The 15,661-nt window shown below is 48.7% G+C and overlaps 4 protein-coding genes across 4 annotated transcripts; 3 read left to right on the top strand and 1 right to left on the bottom strand.

Annotated features, from left to right (window-relative positions):
- Positions 1-3,645: 3,645 nt before the first annotated feature.
- UREG_02224 (uncharacterized protein) lies at positions 3,646-4,047 on the top strand (the record flags this gene model as incomplete). Its single annotated transcript, XM_002542662.1, has 1 exon — positions 3,646-4,047. The coding sequence occupies one exon, from the start codon at positions 3,646-3,648 to the stop codon at positions 4,045-4,047; it is 402 nt and encodes a 133-aa protein (XP_002542708.1).
- A 784-nt stretch (positions 4,048-4,831) lies between these two features.
- On the top strand, positions 4,832-7,101 carry UREG_02223 (uncharacterized protein; the record flags this gene model as incomplete). Its single annotated transcript, XM_002542661.1, has 2 exons — positions 4,832-5,030; positions 5,108-7,101. 2 exons carry the CDS (start codon positions 4,832-4,834, stop codon positions 7,099-7,101), a joined length of 2,193 nt encoding a protein of 730 aa, XP_002542707.1.
- Positions 7,102-8,767: 1,666 nt separating this feature from the next.
- Positions 8,768-11,081, bottom strand: UREG_02222 (uncharacterized protein; the record flags this gene model as incomplete). The annotated part of the gene is made up of 4 exons (XM_002542660.1): positions 8,768-9,133; positions 9,207-10,682; positions 10,732-10,813; positions 10,876-11,081. 4 exons carry the CDS (start codon positions 11,079-11,081, stop codon positions 8,768-8,770), a joined length of 2,130 nt encoding a protein of 709 aa, XP_002542706.1.
- A 515-nt stretch (positions 11,082-11,596) lies between these two features.
- On the top strand, positions 11,597-15,645 carry UREG_02221 (coatomer beta' subunit; the record flags this gene model as incomplete). The annotated part of the gene is made up of 7 exons (XM_002542659.1): positions 11,597-12,117; positions 12,172-12,276; positions 12,787-12,847; positions 13,115-13,177; positions 13,394-14,662; positions 14,717-15,574; positions 15,604-15,645. The coding sequence occupies 7 exons, from the start codon at positions 11,597-11,599 to the stop codon at positions 15,643-15,645; spliced, it is 2,919 nt and encodes a 972-aa protein (XP_002542705.1).
- Positions 15,646-15,661: the final 16 nt, after the last annotated feature.

Here is a 15,661-nt window from a genome sequence, read left to right as displayed (position 1 = left end):
TTTTTGGTTGCTGTGGCTCTGCGCATCAGAATCCAGTTCCCTCGCTACTAATGAGAGGGCCAAAGTAACTCTCACAGCATATTCTGTGCGAATTGACAAATCGTCGGAATCCTGTTGGTCAACTTTCCAACTATAGAAATGTAACAATATCAGCGATCTATCCTTGTTGTCTTTGCATGTCGAGCAGGAAACATGAGAGTCAAGTTAGAAACTGAACTAGCTCAAGTAGCCAACCTAATCCTGACCGTTTTGGTACCTTAATTCTTCTTCCTCCGTCCCAAGTCGATCAAGAACAAAGATCAGTGGATATCAAACCTCCCTTCCCGTCTTATGACTTACATAGCGGCGGCATCAAGATGCACTAACGACGGGGACAAATCTCAGCCCGACATATCTGACGTAACCAAGTCAATCATAACTAATCAGTTAAAAGAAATTTAGTAAGTGATCTAGTGAGTGCCGGCGGCTACGATGACAGAGCTAAATCCAAAAAGAGATTTCGATCACCCTCCGTCACAATCACGGGCGGCTAGCAAGTTTGGTCTCTGTTTCTCCCAAAAAACAAAAAAAATAAAAGAGAATTGGGAGGCCAAAGGTCTCTAGGAGCTGAGGCGGAATGCGGAATCAAATTCTTGTCTGACGGATGGACCTCAACGAGGGCGATTCCGCTTCACCGCCACGCTCGCGGCTTCTGGAGATGCCGAGAATAACCCGGACTGTGAAAATGCTGAAAAGAGCGCGCGCAGCTCAACTAATCGTACGATGACGTCCTGGGTCTGCTGACAGATGTGCAAGAAGAACCTCTGGTCGATACGAACCTGCCAATTGAGTCGTGCATTTCCTTTTTTTTTCACGCGCTTGTCACAGTGTCACTGACGGTTCGCAACTAGCATGTGAGATTTGTGGCATTTGAAATAAATTCCACCTGGTTCCTCTCCTCCTGCCCGGGTCTCAGCATGACCTTTTCCTTTGGCTCCGAAATGCCCAATCAGTGGATGGAGTATTACGACCCAATCGTTCGTCGGGGCCGTGACCCTGCTCAAACATCAGCCCTCAAGGCGCTTCCGATGTCCCGAGCCGGGATTTGGAATTATATGATCTCTACGAGGAAAAGAAAGACGGATGGTCTCTCTCGAATTGCTGCTCCTCCAACCAACCCATAGCAGTGACTCTGGTTTACTATGCTGTTTACCCTTTGGATATCAAGCGTCGACTTCCCTTGGCGAAGCCGCCCATGCTTCATCAGCCATGTACTCTATTGATCCCATCGGACCACATTCCTAGGCGCCGGGGCCACGACTGCGTAGTTCAGTTGAACTCCAGCTGAAAATTGGGAATACGCAGATCCTCTTGCAACATGTGCTGTACACCCGTGCGAGCAATATGCAAAAGCAGGCATTTCTCACGGGGAACCGACTCCTACATACGGGGCCCATGTCTTGAACCTCTGTGCACGGTTCGAACGCCTCTGGAGTGATCTGTGCTGCCCGAACCCAAGGCATTGGGTGCTTGACGAAGCAAGAACCGACGCCATTGCGCCAATGGTGGTGCTGTGCTTGAGCGGGGGAATAGGTCAATGCGTATTGACCAGCTCGTCGGGAGTCGGACAGGACGTACGTTCAATACAGGAATCGCACTTCATTCGGGGTAAAGTACTTGGATTTTCAGCGTCCCAAGGATGCTGATCAGTTGGTGTGCATGTCAGCAGCCTGCGTGGTTGAGTGAGGGGATTGAGGGTATTCTTGAGCTTTGTCAGAGACGAAAATAAGAGGCGCTTGTGTGACTGTGATAGAGAGTGAAGATGTGAGGGGGTCTAGATGAATTAATGGAGTTTGTTATATAGATCCATCGGCATCGCCGTCTAGATGCCATCAGCTTTCTTCACGCTCTCAGACCCTCACAGAGTGTCAGTGCACTGTGTCTGTCTGGTGCTTGATATTTGGCGGGATCTTCGAGTGTGCGGTGGAGTCAGAGGTGCCACTAATGCAGCCAGTCACTCAGTGGATCACAGGCCCAGGGTCCACTGGCCGATAAGATAAGGGCCCAAGGCGGGGGAGCCAAAAGCTTTCGCCGCCCGCACTTGTTCCCGTTTCTTTGTTCTCGGCTTCTGCCATGACAAATATCAAGTGTTCTCGCTTGGTCCATCGTTGTTCGCTCGTCAAGCTAGCAGCAGAGCGAGGCCGCAGTGATTTGAGAAACGACTCAAAATCCTTGCTCAATCTATGTCAAACTATTTGATTCGAAACAGGGATAATGCAAGGACGAAGCATGACGCTTCGGAGGATTTGGCTTGGAATAGGGCTCGCCGAGTGATGTTCGGAAGGCGGAACCCGTGATAAATAGCGCAGAAATCTATCGAAAACCAGAGTGCAAGTACAAGCAGGGCCTGACCCTGTTCTTCGAATTCGACAGAGCAGTTTTTCCCCTGCGTCAAAGATTTGTGAATGGGGGCCTGAAAGGTTACATTCTAGGAGAAACCCCGTGTCAACAGGGCCGGACAAGGGTTCTTTTGTATGCTCCTGAGGTGTTGGTTTCAAGGCTCGGCGCTGGAGGCTGGGTGAGCTTTGACGGGGGTGAAGACTATGGGAAGAGCGAGCTGGTGGAAGCGGTGTAAGGGTAGTGTGATCATTGATGTGATGAGTATGTTGACTGAGAGGTCATTATGGTAGGGGTTATTGGGCTCTGTACGGAGTAGTCCAGAGGGAGAAGAAGCGTCATAGGAGCATAGCACCAAGGAGAGAGTGTCGGCGCTTAATGATAGTCCTGACTGTTTCATAAACTCATCCATCACAAGGAGGGATAGATCATGAAGGTAGCAATGCTGGAAGAATCCGTCTCAGTTGGCTCCGGCTTCGAGGGCGGAGAAGATCGGTTTGCGGGGGCGGAAAGTGGGAGAAACGGGGAATATATGCCGCGAGGAGAAACATGGCTAGCGAGAATGGCGCATGGATGTTGAGTAATCAGGAGCAAGGCGGAAGCGCTGAAGACGATTTGGGGCCGCGGACGGAGGAATGGGAAAGGAGCTGGAGTTGCTTGATTTGGATGGTGAGGAGTGAATAGGAGGTTAAGCGCCAAGACAACGACGCCGCATTGTTGCTAATTATGTCTAATTTCTGGCCTTAACTGTTATAAATAGAAGCACATGTGCGATGAGTGATCAGGGATAAATAAGGAAATGCAGGCTAAGAAGCTAATTAACAGTTAATTCCAGGCCTCAAATTGCTGCTAATTAAAGCAACTTAACAGGGAATCGACAGCACTTAAGCGGTATTTGTCACTCAAAGCTTAACCTTAAGCTAGAGTTGCGGCGAAAAAGGAAGGAGTGCCCCACGCTGATCGCCTGCAGAAGCTCGCCGCACCAGCCAATCAGGGCGCAGCCACTAGCAGAGGAACACTTGGCATCCCGATTGGGACAAACTGAGTGGCTGGCGGTTTGAAGGAAGGAGCAACAGGCTCAGCCAATCAGCACACGGCGTTTCTGCCCCTTTCTCTGGTTTGGCGGCGTGCTGACAAAGATCGTTGTCAATGTGACCTTCGAACAGCGCAAGCGAGTCGAGACTGGCTGCGCAGTCCCTCGACGAGGCCATCTCACGGCTGACGACGGGACGACTATTGAGGAACTAGGAGCTCTCTTCATTTTACTCAATGTCCAACAAGAAGACTGTGTTGCAGGCGAGGATCCGTGGACGCAGCTACCCGTGGTTGCTTGGCACCGGCAGGAGAGCTGCAGGCACAGAGGCTCGATTCTTCAACTGCGACATGGGGCCAACCCTGCTGCTGTTGATATCAGTTGGCTATCATTCTTCGGCGGGATGGTCAGGCACATGTCGGAGGCTCAATCACTCCGCCTTTGAATATGCGCCAAAAATAACCAACACAATATCTAAACTTCCAGTCGACTGCATGTCATTCTCTTCTTCGGCGCTTAACAAGATCTCGCTCAAGGAAAGGGAAACCCCGTTGAACCCTGATTCGAGAGTGGGAGCTCAGCGGTTAAGCAGCGCACAGGGATTGGACGGGCTTGTTTCTTTAGCTGCATGCCGCTAAAACCATCATGCAGCCTATCCCGAGAAGCTCACGCCAACCTCCCTCTTGCATCCCACAGGCCGTCCTATCACACGCCCACATTGCTCGACTTCTTCGAGCCGGGGGGCAAAAATAGTCACCATGGCATTTTCTCCGTCATAGGCCCGTTGCCGAACATGGATCGTCTGGCCCTGGAAGGGTGACATCCGGCCACCACGATTCGCTCTCGTCTTCACCCCTGCTTCCCTTCAACCCCCCAAATCTGGCCACTGAAATCCCCCCGCTTCTGATAAGGTGCATGAGTTCGTTCCATGGAAAAAGATCTAAAAGGCTGTTGGACTGGTGCGATGGATGTACCTCTGCGGTACATCTTTGCTAGACGCGCACCAGTGGGCAAAAATAGAAACGGAAGCTCTTTCTCCTTGCAGATCGAACGCTGTTTCTTAACTTCTTAAATCACTTCCATCTCCATTATCACTCCTAGCAATCATGTCAAGCTTCTGATGCGTGCGGGTGGCCTCTTCACTCCTTGCAGTCTTCAACTCCCCCCGCGCACTTTGTCTTCCTTTTTGCCACTTATACAAGGACCTGCTGGCCAGGTGTTTGTATATCCTTTCTGCGCCTACACTCTTTTCTGCGATCCAGTGGGAGACATACCGAGGGGCTCGACAATTCCCGATATCGCTTTACGACGCCATTGACTGGCTAGTGACAGTATTTTCGCTGCTGCGCGGCCTCCCTTGTTTTTCAATTTGGCAAAAAGTAAAATATCTGTGCTGTTTTCCGTTTTCTTCACGCAGCAACAATGTCGTATCCGCCAATCGCTCCGTCTACCCAGGCTCCCACCCCTCCGCCATCGATAACGGCTACTTCAGACGAAAAGTTTAAACCAAAAAATAAAAAAGGCCGCAAACCGTGCACGAAGGCAATAGAGAAGACTAAATCGCAGGATTCCTCAAGCCCGATCAAAAAAGGGGAAAGGTTGCACAAGAGGTCTCGGTCAGGTAAGCCAAATTCGGCAACCGAAAAAAAGGGGGCCAAAAACATTGTTGAGGCTAAATCAAGATTAATATCTTTATAGGCTGTTTTACCTGCCGTCTCCGAAGGAAAAAATGCGACGAAAGCAAACCTGTCTGCAAGGCCTGCAGGAACCTCAAGTTGAAATGCGAATACAAACGGCCAATGTGGTGGGCAAACAACGACCAACGAAAAAGTCACAAGGAGTTGATCAAAGAACTCATCAAGAACACCAAGTTGAATGAAAGGGGCGTTCCGTCCTCCGCTGCGCGCTCGGTGGCTTACAATTACACTCCACCGGGCCTGTCGCATTCGGTGCACACACCGGATACGTTCGTGGACGGAATGATCGAGACTCGCGACCCATCCTTAGAACCGCAATATCCGCTGGAACACAAGTTCGGTCAATGTCACGGCCAAAACCCCTTTGACTCTCTCGATTCTCTGGATTCTCTTGACCCTCACACGCCCCTTTTCGAGACTGCGCCGTTGTGGACCGCCGCTGCGCCATACGAGATTGATATCAAAACGGAGAGCGAGATATACGTGAATGACATACCCACCCGACGGGAATCTACTATATCCACCTTTAGCATGTTCCAGCCTCCTTTGCCGCACTCCATGTTACCCCCTCTCTCTGACGATAGGTGGTCACAGGAGGAATTTCTTCAGGGCCATCAGGAATCTTTCTTCACAGAAGGCTCTGATTACAGTCCTTTCCAATTTCCACATGCGCCCGTCCACATTTCCACAATTCACGTCGAAGATCGAGACCGTCCGTTGCTGGATCACTTCTTTGAAAAGGTGGTCCGTCTGATCTTTCCGATTCTTGAAGCGAACCGTCCTGGTGCTGTGCGCTCAGAAGTCATACTACCCGCGATCGAGTCAAACAAGTGCTATCTACACTGCTGTCTCAGTAGCACCGGCGTGCACTTGAAAGCCACACAGCAGCTGAACAGTGAATCGATCGATAACGATATTTTGAGGCATCGTTACCAAACCGTCTCGGAGCTTTGTAAAGCGCTGAACGACGATACTAACCACAGCGATATCCTAGAAGCCACGTTGGCTATGATCTTCTTCCAATGCTCCGTTGGTCGCCCAGATGATTCGCTCCCCGACATTCCCTGGCACCAGCATTTCCAAGCAGCGACTAGCCTGATTCACAAACTAGATCTTTCTCGCCAGTTGATCGAAGTGGATCAAGTAAATATACACCCGCCATTCAACATGACCCTTGCTGCTTGGATCGATATTTTGGGTTCTACAATGCTTGGCCAAATGCCGCAATTTGCCCACACGTATCGAACTAAACTCTTCAACGGATCGAGCTCAGGGTTAAGTGACCTCATGGGCTGCGAGGATCGAATCATGTATCTAATCGCCGAAATCTCATGCCTCGACGCTCTCAAAACCGAAGGAAGAATCGACCACCTCGGACTCTGCGGCCACATTACCACCCTCGCCAAACAACTCGATCAAGCCGAACCGCGGCCAGAATCCCTCATCGACTGCTGCGCTGACGGTACATTTCAACCGCGCCAACTCTCAAAAAATATGACCGCACTCTTCTGCATTGCCGCACGGATATATCTCTGCAGCCTCGTCCCCGGCTTCCAACGCTCCCAGCCCAGCACCCTCAATCTTGTCTCCCGCGCCGGCGAGCTCCTCGACCTCATCCCTGGCGGACCCGACGGCTTCGACCGCTGCCTAGTCTGGCCTTTACTCATCTGCGGCTCTTACTCGGTTCCCAATAGCTCGTTCCGTGCCGTGCTCGCAAGACGCATGGAGCAGCTGTGTGAGCAGGCGGAGTTTGGAAGCTTTGGGCGCATGGTGCGGCTGCTTCAGGAGGTCTGGAGGGAGGCAGACAGCTTTGCGATGGCGGAGAGTGAGCAGGCCAGGAGTATGAGTCCGCACGGTGGAGTTGTGATCAAGACGGAGGATGGCGCTCAGCACGAGATGATGGCGATAGCGACCCCGATGAATGATTCTGGTGCTCCTGCTGTGCATTGGAGAGATGTGATGCAAAAGAGAGGGTGGGACTTCCTGTTGATATGATGTGCGGACGTGTGAGATTTCGAAAGAGAAGGTGGTTATTGACGAATGGATACTTGGGAGATGACACCTTACATGAAGAGTTACGCAGCAAATCAAGGAGGCCATGAGCCTCCTTCTATTTTACCATTCAACAAAACGTCTTGGATTACTGGATATGAGATGGAGTTAATGATGTAAGTTATATCTTTAACATTGCCATATTCCCCAGCTTCCCTTTTATACCTCGACCCACGCTGACATGTCGCTGTCAATAGCATTTGTTCCAGTGGACGGTTCCACACATGTACACACTCACTTTACAAATTTCCAACTCTAACCCGAGTTGATTTCGGGTCCTTCTTCTTTTTCGGAGAGAGAGTAGCCCGTCATTATTATGGCGCCTTTTTCCCCAACTTAATTTTTATTTCTAACTTTCCCGGTTTCCTTTTCCCTCCCATCTTTCCTCCTGCAAATCGCATCCTGGAGCATTTCAAGCATAAACTGCATGGAACTCGGATTGGTTTTTTGTGGTTTGTTTTATTTTCATTTCCTCCCCATTGATCATACAACGGCGCCGGAAAATGAATATCAAAGTTTTTCCCCCTTTTTTTCCCTTCCCCCCTTTTTTTACTTGATCACCTAGGTTCTTCGCTGAACCTCACACACCTATCCCCTCCCCCTCCTCTCTTCACCCTTTCTATGGCGTTAATTGGGAGTTTTGGAACATACTGTGCTTTGTGAATATTTACCTTTCTGGCGTATGATGATCAGAGATGTGCTAGGTTGGTGGATGTATTTCACATTTTCTTCTCTTCTTTGGGGACCTCCCTCCCCACCTTTTAACTTTTGGATTTTATTTTGAGTGCTTGATTTGCAGAATGAAGCAGGAATAGGGGATGATGTGTGTGCTGTTGATTTGAAGATCCATGGCTATGTAAGGAATGTATGTGAATTGAGTGGAACATGTCGTGTAGCTTAGGCATTGCAAACTGGATACATAACTACAGCTACAATGACAATTATGACTTATACAGTTGAATGGCCTGGCTCAGCATGGTACAAAAAGTGAAGTTGGCCTTTTGACACTTCTCCGCTTCTCTGCCTAATGGGTTGGACCAATATAAGTATTACCTTCAAACACCTCTAATAGAATAATTCTTTTCTAGAACTTTTGATTGGCAAGCCAAAAAAAAAAAAAAAAAAAAAAAAAAGCTGTCTTGTTCCAAACATATTTATTTATATATACAGAGTATAATCCTTAAACAAATCAGTGAGTCTCTTAACTATTTAGCAAGTGTACCATACTTTGGCTGATTATTCTAATCAGCAATATCCCTCAAGCTCTCGATATTAATGAATGGGCTCGCCACGACACTAGAACAAACTTACAGTATGATTTTTGTAGTGAGCCATGAAGCATATTAATACAAAGCTCAGCTTCAGTGCATGGAATGGTTGAGATAAGAAGTATTTATTCAATCATGCTCCGGCTATAATCTCAGATCGGTGAAAGTAATTTTGGGTACATCTCCAAATTATATGATAAAACATATCAAAGAGTCCTAAGGAATAATGAAAATAGTGGTGGAAAAAACAAAGCCCTTGCAATATTATCATCGAACAGGGTAGCATAGCATGTTTAAGAAAGGAACGCAGGAGAAGCGGGATTATTCAATCTTACACTCCATTAATCAACTTTCCCGCTCCCACCGCCACTACCAAGCAATCCTTCCTTTCCGTCAAGATGGAAGAATCCCCCAGAGCTGCCTCCGACGTTGCCCAATAGACCGCCGCCAGATCTACCTCTTCGTAGTTTGCCTCTAGCTACGCTTGAGGCGACGATAAGAGAAGCGGCAATCAATAGAAGTGTGATGATTGGGTGAGAGGTGATAAATGTTCGGATGGAAAAGAAAATGCTTTCGAAAGTTCCAACGGTCGATTTGGAACTGAGTTTGCTAGGAGACGAAACGACGTGGGTAATGGTTTCTAAAATGGACGTGCGGCTGGGGACAATAAAACCTCCATTTGGCGTGGTATCCCAATATCGGCGATTCTAGAAAAGTTAGCACTGATTTCACTATGATCGACTTATGACTATGGAGTAACATAGTTCGGACCAGACATACCTCTTCATCATTAATGATAACACGTTCTCCATTCCTAACATCAATGCCATAGGTCGTCCGAATCCATCTATCCCAGAAAATTCCGTCAACCCAGGCAAAGGCAACTTGTTTTTTATCGTCCTCCTTGATAGTAATGCGAGTATTCTTGGCGGCTCTCAAAGCTCGTTGGTCATCGCGATCATCGGCCTCTTCGATGCGCAGTTCTTTTGCATCGCGCAGTTCTTGGCGCTCCAGTTGGAATAGTTTTGTTTGCTTTTCCATCCACTCCATAGCTGCATTTTTGAGTTCCCGTTTATCTTGAATGAATTCATCGGATCGTTGCCTATTGAGGATACCGAGAACAACGTATTTCCTCTCCATGATTTCCTTTGCGTTCGATGCCGTCAGTTCTGGGACGATTGGCAACCAAACTTTTTGCATCCATGTTAAGACTTGCCGGAAGTCTCTCATATCCTTGGGAGCTAGCGCAGTATAATAAGTTGGTCTACCGTCCCTTGAAACAAGGAGACGAGGCCATGTTGATATCTTGAACCTCTCAGCAAGGACGCTGCTGTTGGTCTTGACGAGACGGGCACGGCCGACAAGACTAAGTGTCAATCGGTCCAATGCTGCAAAATCCTCCGAAGTAGTGGCATGGTCGAAGAAGTACAAGAAAATAACTTCTTCGGTCTCTTCCATCTTCTTGAACGCTGCGGCGTCCACATATTGGACGCCTCTGCCGACGACATCAACAGCCTTCTTAGCATAGTTTACGAGATCACCAAGACCTCGTAGTCCTTCATATTCAACCCGCTCGCCTCCACGGAAGAAATACATCGTCGGATAGAGATTAACACGAGCATCTTTGCAAAGTCTTTTCTCAACCTCGCAGTTGACTTCGCCTATATTCAGCTTGCCTTTCAAATCCTTGGCCATCTGGCTCCAAATTGGGGCAAGGGCCTGACAATGAGAACACCATGGAGCGTAAAACTTCACAAACCATGGATCTCTCGTTGTAGTGACGAGTTTTTGGAAGCTTTCTGCCGTTAGAGGAACGCTTATGCCTTGGGGATTGGGAGTCGGTAGCTGGTTATCGGCACCGCGACCTGGCTGTTTTGAAGAAGCGGGTGCACCGTCATCGCCAGCCAAAACTTTGTCATTTTCCTTTGGCTGTTCAGGAGCGGACTTCGCACCAGGTTCCGGCAGTTTCATTTCCGTTCTGGGTCGTGACCCAGGTTTGATTGATTCTAGCCATTTTTCAATGAATCCGCTGAGACCTTTCATATCATTATTCCCTTTAAACTTTTCGACCAGTTCTCCTTTGCGATAGAGGGCAAAGGTCGGCCACTCCCCGACGTCCAATTCCATACATTTGTCTCCGTTTACAACACAGTTCATCGACGCGAACCGAAAGTCGTAATAGCCCTGGAAGGAGTTGAGGGAGGATTCTGGGCTTGAAGTCTGTTTCGATGTGGATGATTTTAATGGATTGGATGTCTAGTGATGGTTAGCAAGCTTGGAGGCTATGATCGTATGTGGCACCTACATAGTAAAATTCATAAAGAGTCTGGAATGTGGGTCGAACGGCCTCACAGAAATGACAATAAGGAGAATAGTATTTAACAAACCTATACGAATTGAGGAGTCTTAGTACTAGAAATAAGCGCGCCTAAACCCCAGAAGGACATACCAGTAACCATCCTTGATACCCTCTTCAAAGTCCGCAGCATTGAATTCTTTCAATGGCGGCACACGTACACCGTCGAATACTGTCGACTTATCCGATCCATCATCGCTAGGTTTGTCATCCGCCCTTTTCTCTAAATTGTTCGACCCGGCAAACACTGGCCGTAAAACGGCAGCTAGAAGGGAGACCGCCCACAAGCCAGTCTTCATATTGAAGAAGGATGCAGTGGCCTAAGAGGCCAATACCGGACCGAGCTCCAGCTCAAAATATGCGAAGCGTCTAGGAGCTGATGAACTCGAAAGATTGAATTTCAGGCACTCAGGAGGCAGGGTAAAGCGGCAGGGACGCGTGTTCGTGGAAGTGCGTGGATATGGCGTATAGGAGAGAGGACGCTTGCACATATACAGACTCCTGTGCGCAGTCCTAGAGCCTGAAGCTGTGTCGAATTTGTGCGTCGAGGCAATGGACGGAAAGGTCAACGTCTTGTGCCAGCTTTGCTTCGTCTTGGATGAATCGACGTTTCGCTTTTGCGAGTCTAGGCCCGGAGCACGTATTAATCCGGTTCCGCGCCTCTTGCGCGGTTGATTATATAATCCGCTTTCTCTGGCCAGTACACAGAACCAATGCCGTGCCTGGACAACATCGACGGCGCTGAGCTCGATATCCGCCGCACCGCGTGCCATTGCTCCGATTACTGCTGCCTGATCTACTCCAGATTGCAACCATGAGGGCCACATTGAGATTACTAGCCAATGTCAAGCCGGGCAGATACCTTGAGCCCTTCGCACCCACCGGTTTAACGGGCCTCACAACCCACCCTAGCCCGAGACCAACTCTCATCTACCTCTACCAAACGACGCTTGAGAAGCTCAAGGCCTTTCCCGAGTCATCTGTATACCGCCAATCGACAGAAGCACTTACGCGCCAACGATTAAACATCGTCGAATCGGTGAAACCAGCAGGTTTTGATTCTTGGCTGGAGAGAGTTAAAGCAGCTGTCGCGGAGAACCCCGAGGCTTACAAAACGGCCCTGAAGCCTGACGGTAGTTATGCGGCATATGAAGAAAAAGGGAAGCCTAGCGAGGAGAAGGACTGGGGTGGAGAGTCTTTCAACCCTCAAATGGAGGGAGCATATCTCAACGAACAGGAGATGGAGGCTCGGGTAAAGGAGGCCCAGGAAGAAGCAAACAAGCAATTAGAACCGAAATTGGAATGGGAGCCAGAACCAGTACTTGAAGCGGCACAGTATGTTTGATACGGAATGTCTACGTTGGGTTTTATTGGACGCTAACGAGTCAGAATCTCTGATATCGAGCAGCAAATTGGCAGTGGGTTAATTGAGGAAGTTATTCAAACTGCCCAATCCGAGTTGAATCTGGTTGAGGAGCTAGCTAAGCACAAGGTGTAAGTTATCCCGTTATTCTGGGAAACCAACAAAACAACTAACGCCGCCTAGCTGGGAGGAACTTGAAGAGAAGCCTAAACCCGGCCAGTGGACTTACTTTGAGAGAGGAACCTCGAAAGAATCATAGGGTAGAGTACCGCTTTGCGAGAAAGGATCTGTAACGGCCTACATTTACGGAATTTATCAATCATATCTACCCGCGGCCGGTACGAGTGGTGGTTACAGATGTATGTACTGTACATTATCACATTGAGTTCCCAATATCCCAGGATTTGACAATGGTGCAAGAGCTGTCCAAGGGCTGGCGCTGGTTTTTGCAAGGGAACTGCATCTGCAATGAAACATCTGTTCATAGAAGATGTGCAGACAGGCAGGAACTTGCGTGCTTCAATATACAATATCCTGTAGTCTAAAAATAATTCAATTGCGAGTCTGTAATCCAGAAAGTCGCTTGAAGAGCCTAAACTTGTGGTGAGAGCCATAGGTGGCGCTTAACCTAATTTGGACAGCTGGGAACATCAATCCAAATCGAGTGCACAAGCCTGCGAGTGTGGACAAGTTGCATTGTTGGTGAGATTCAACAACAGCCTGTGAACAACCCCAATTACTTTCTCCCCAATTGCACAACGGACATACTGAAGCCTGCGATATAGCCCGAGCATACTATTTGATCCAACGCGCTATCATTCCTGCGGCTGGTGAGCCGCCGCACTCTACACCCACGGAATCCCCACAGAGGGCCGCTCACCATGCGGTTTGATGTCAAGGTGCGCCGATTACCATCATACATTTGAGATCGTATATCCAACTGTGGGAATTGTACTAAGTAAACTATAGAGACAGCTCTTTGCCCGGTCTGACCGGGTCAAGGGGATCGACTTCCATCCTACAGAGCCATGGGTAAGTAAGGGCACTTCCGATTTAGAATCTACAGATTTTGACAGAAACATTAGATTTTAACGACCCTTTACAGCGGTATGATGCGCCGAACTACTGAGCCGCGTCTTGTTTTGACACTAACTATATTACAGGTCACGTTTATATTTGGTCTTACGAGACTCAAGTAGGCACTCCGCCCGACTTCACCATAACTCTAGCCGCTAATACGACTTTTAGTCTATCATTAAAACATTCGAACTCACAGATGTCCCCGTGCGAGCCGGCCGTTTCATCGCAAGAAAGAATTGGATCGTTTGCGGTTCTGATGACTTCCAATTACGCGTGTACAACTATAACACCTCCGAAAAAATAATCTCCTTCGAGGCCCATCCCGATTACATCCGCTCTATCGTAGTCCATCCTACGCATCCATTCGTATTAACTGCCTCCGATGATATGACCGTCAAACTCTGGGATTGGGATAAATCATGGAAATGTGTACAAGTGTTCGAAGGGCATAGCCACTATGTTATGGGTTTGGCCATCAACCCGAAAGATTCAAACACATTCGCCTCCGCCTGTCTCGACAGAACGGTCAAAATATGGAGTTTGGGTTCTTCACATCCCAATTTAACGCTCGAGGCCCATGAAGCTAAGGGCGTCAACCACGTCGATTATTACCCGCATGCCGATAAGCCATACCTCTTGACCACTTCCGACGATAGGACCGTCAAAGTGTGGGATTATACTACAAAGGCATTGATTGCGACCTTAGAAGGCCACACCAGCAATGTTTCATTTGCTTGCTACCATCCTGAACTTCCAGTCATCATATCCGGTTCCGAGGATGGAACAATTAAGATTTGGAACGCCAATACGTATAGATTGGAGCAATCCTTGAGCTATGGCTTGGAAAGAGCGTGGTGCGTGAGCTATCAAAAAGGGAAACAGGGCGTTGCAATGGGCTTTGATGATGGTGCCGTAGTTGTGAAAATGGGAAGAGAAGAACCAGCGGCATCAATGGATGGGTCAGGGAAAATAATTTGGGCACGCCACAATGAGGTGGTTTCAACAGTCATCAAGGGTGGTGATGCAACTCTCAAGGACGGAGCTCCCCTTACCTTACCGATTAAGGAACTTGGCTCTTGTGAAGTGTACCCTCAAAGTTTGATGCACTCTCCAAATGGAAGATTTGTGTCAGTTTGCGGGGATGGCGAGTATATCATTTACACTGCGCTCGCATGGAGGAACAAGGCGTTCGGACAGGCCCTTGACTTTGCATGGGGCTCCAAAGACAACAGCAACGACTATGCAATCCGGGAATCTCAAACAAGTGTTAAAATTTTCCGCAATTTCAAAGAGAAGAGTGGCGGTCTCGATGTCGGGTTCCAGGCAGAAGGTCTTTGCAGCGGCGTCTTGCTTGGAGTAAAAGGTCAGGGTGGTATTGGAATGTTCGATTGGGAAACTGGCAATCTTGTGAGAAGAATCGAGGTTGATCCCAAAGAGGTTTGCATCCTATCTTCATCGTAGACGGATTTCGTTTTTCTCACTATTATTTAGGTCTACTGGTCGGAATCCGGAGAGTTGGTCACTCTGGCTTGTGAGGATACTTTCTACGTTTTACGATATTCAAGGGAAAACTACATCGCCGGTGTCAACGCCGGAGAGGCCGATGAAGATGGCGTGGAAGCAGCATTCGAAGTCGTTACAGATGTCACCGCTACCGTCCGTACTGGCGAATGGGTTGGAGACTGCTTTATCTACACCACTTCAACCAATCGATTGAACTACCTTGTTGGTGACCAAACATACACGATTTCCCACTTCGATCAACCCATGTACCTTCTTGGTTATCTCCCGCGCGATGGGAGAATATACCTTGCGGATAAGGACCTTACGGTCGTCTCATTTTCACTCTCCCTTTCCGTTGTTGAATACCAGACCTTGGTTCTCCGTGGTGATATGGAATCCGCTAGCGAACTCTTGCCCGATATACCCAAAGACCAAATGAACAAAATTGCCCGATTCTTAGAGGGCCAAGGATACAAAGACCTTGCACTCGAAGTCGCAACAGACCAAGAACACCGTTTCGAACTTTCTCTCAGCCTAGGCAAGCTTGACATCGCCCTCGAAATTGCCCGCGAGGCAGATATCGAACACCGATGGAAGACCGTGGGTGATGCTGCCATGAATGCTTGGGATCTCGCCCTCGCTGAGGAATGCTTCACCCACGCCAAAGACCTGGGCTCTCTACTTCTCCTACACTCCTCAAGCTGCAATGTTGACGGCCTCCGCAATTTAGCAGAGCGAGCAAAAGAGTTAGGCGCTCATAACGTTGTGTTCTCGGCACTTTGGCAACTCAGGGACATAGATGGATGCATTGACCTCCTTGTTCAAACGAACCGCGTTGCCGAGGCAGTCCTTTTCTCTCAGACCTATAAACCCAGCCGGGCACCAGAACTCGTGCTCACCTGGAAAGAGAATCTTGAAAAGAACGGCAAAGGC

This window comes from Uncinocarpus reesii, genomic scaffold (assembly GCF_000003515.1).
Source record: "Uncinocarpus reesii 1704 scaffold_1 genomic scaffold, whole genome shotgun sequence".
Lineage (NCBI taxonomy): Eukaryota > Fungi > Ascomycota > Eurotiomycetes > Onygenales > Onygenaceae > Uncinocarpus > Uncinocarpus reesii.
This window is presented reverse-complemented; position numbering and strand designations above follow the sequence as displayed.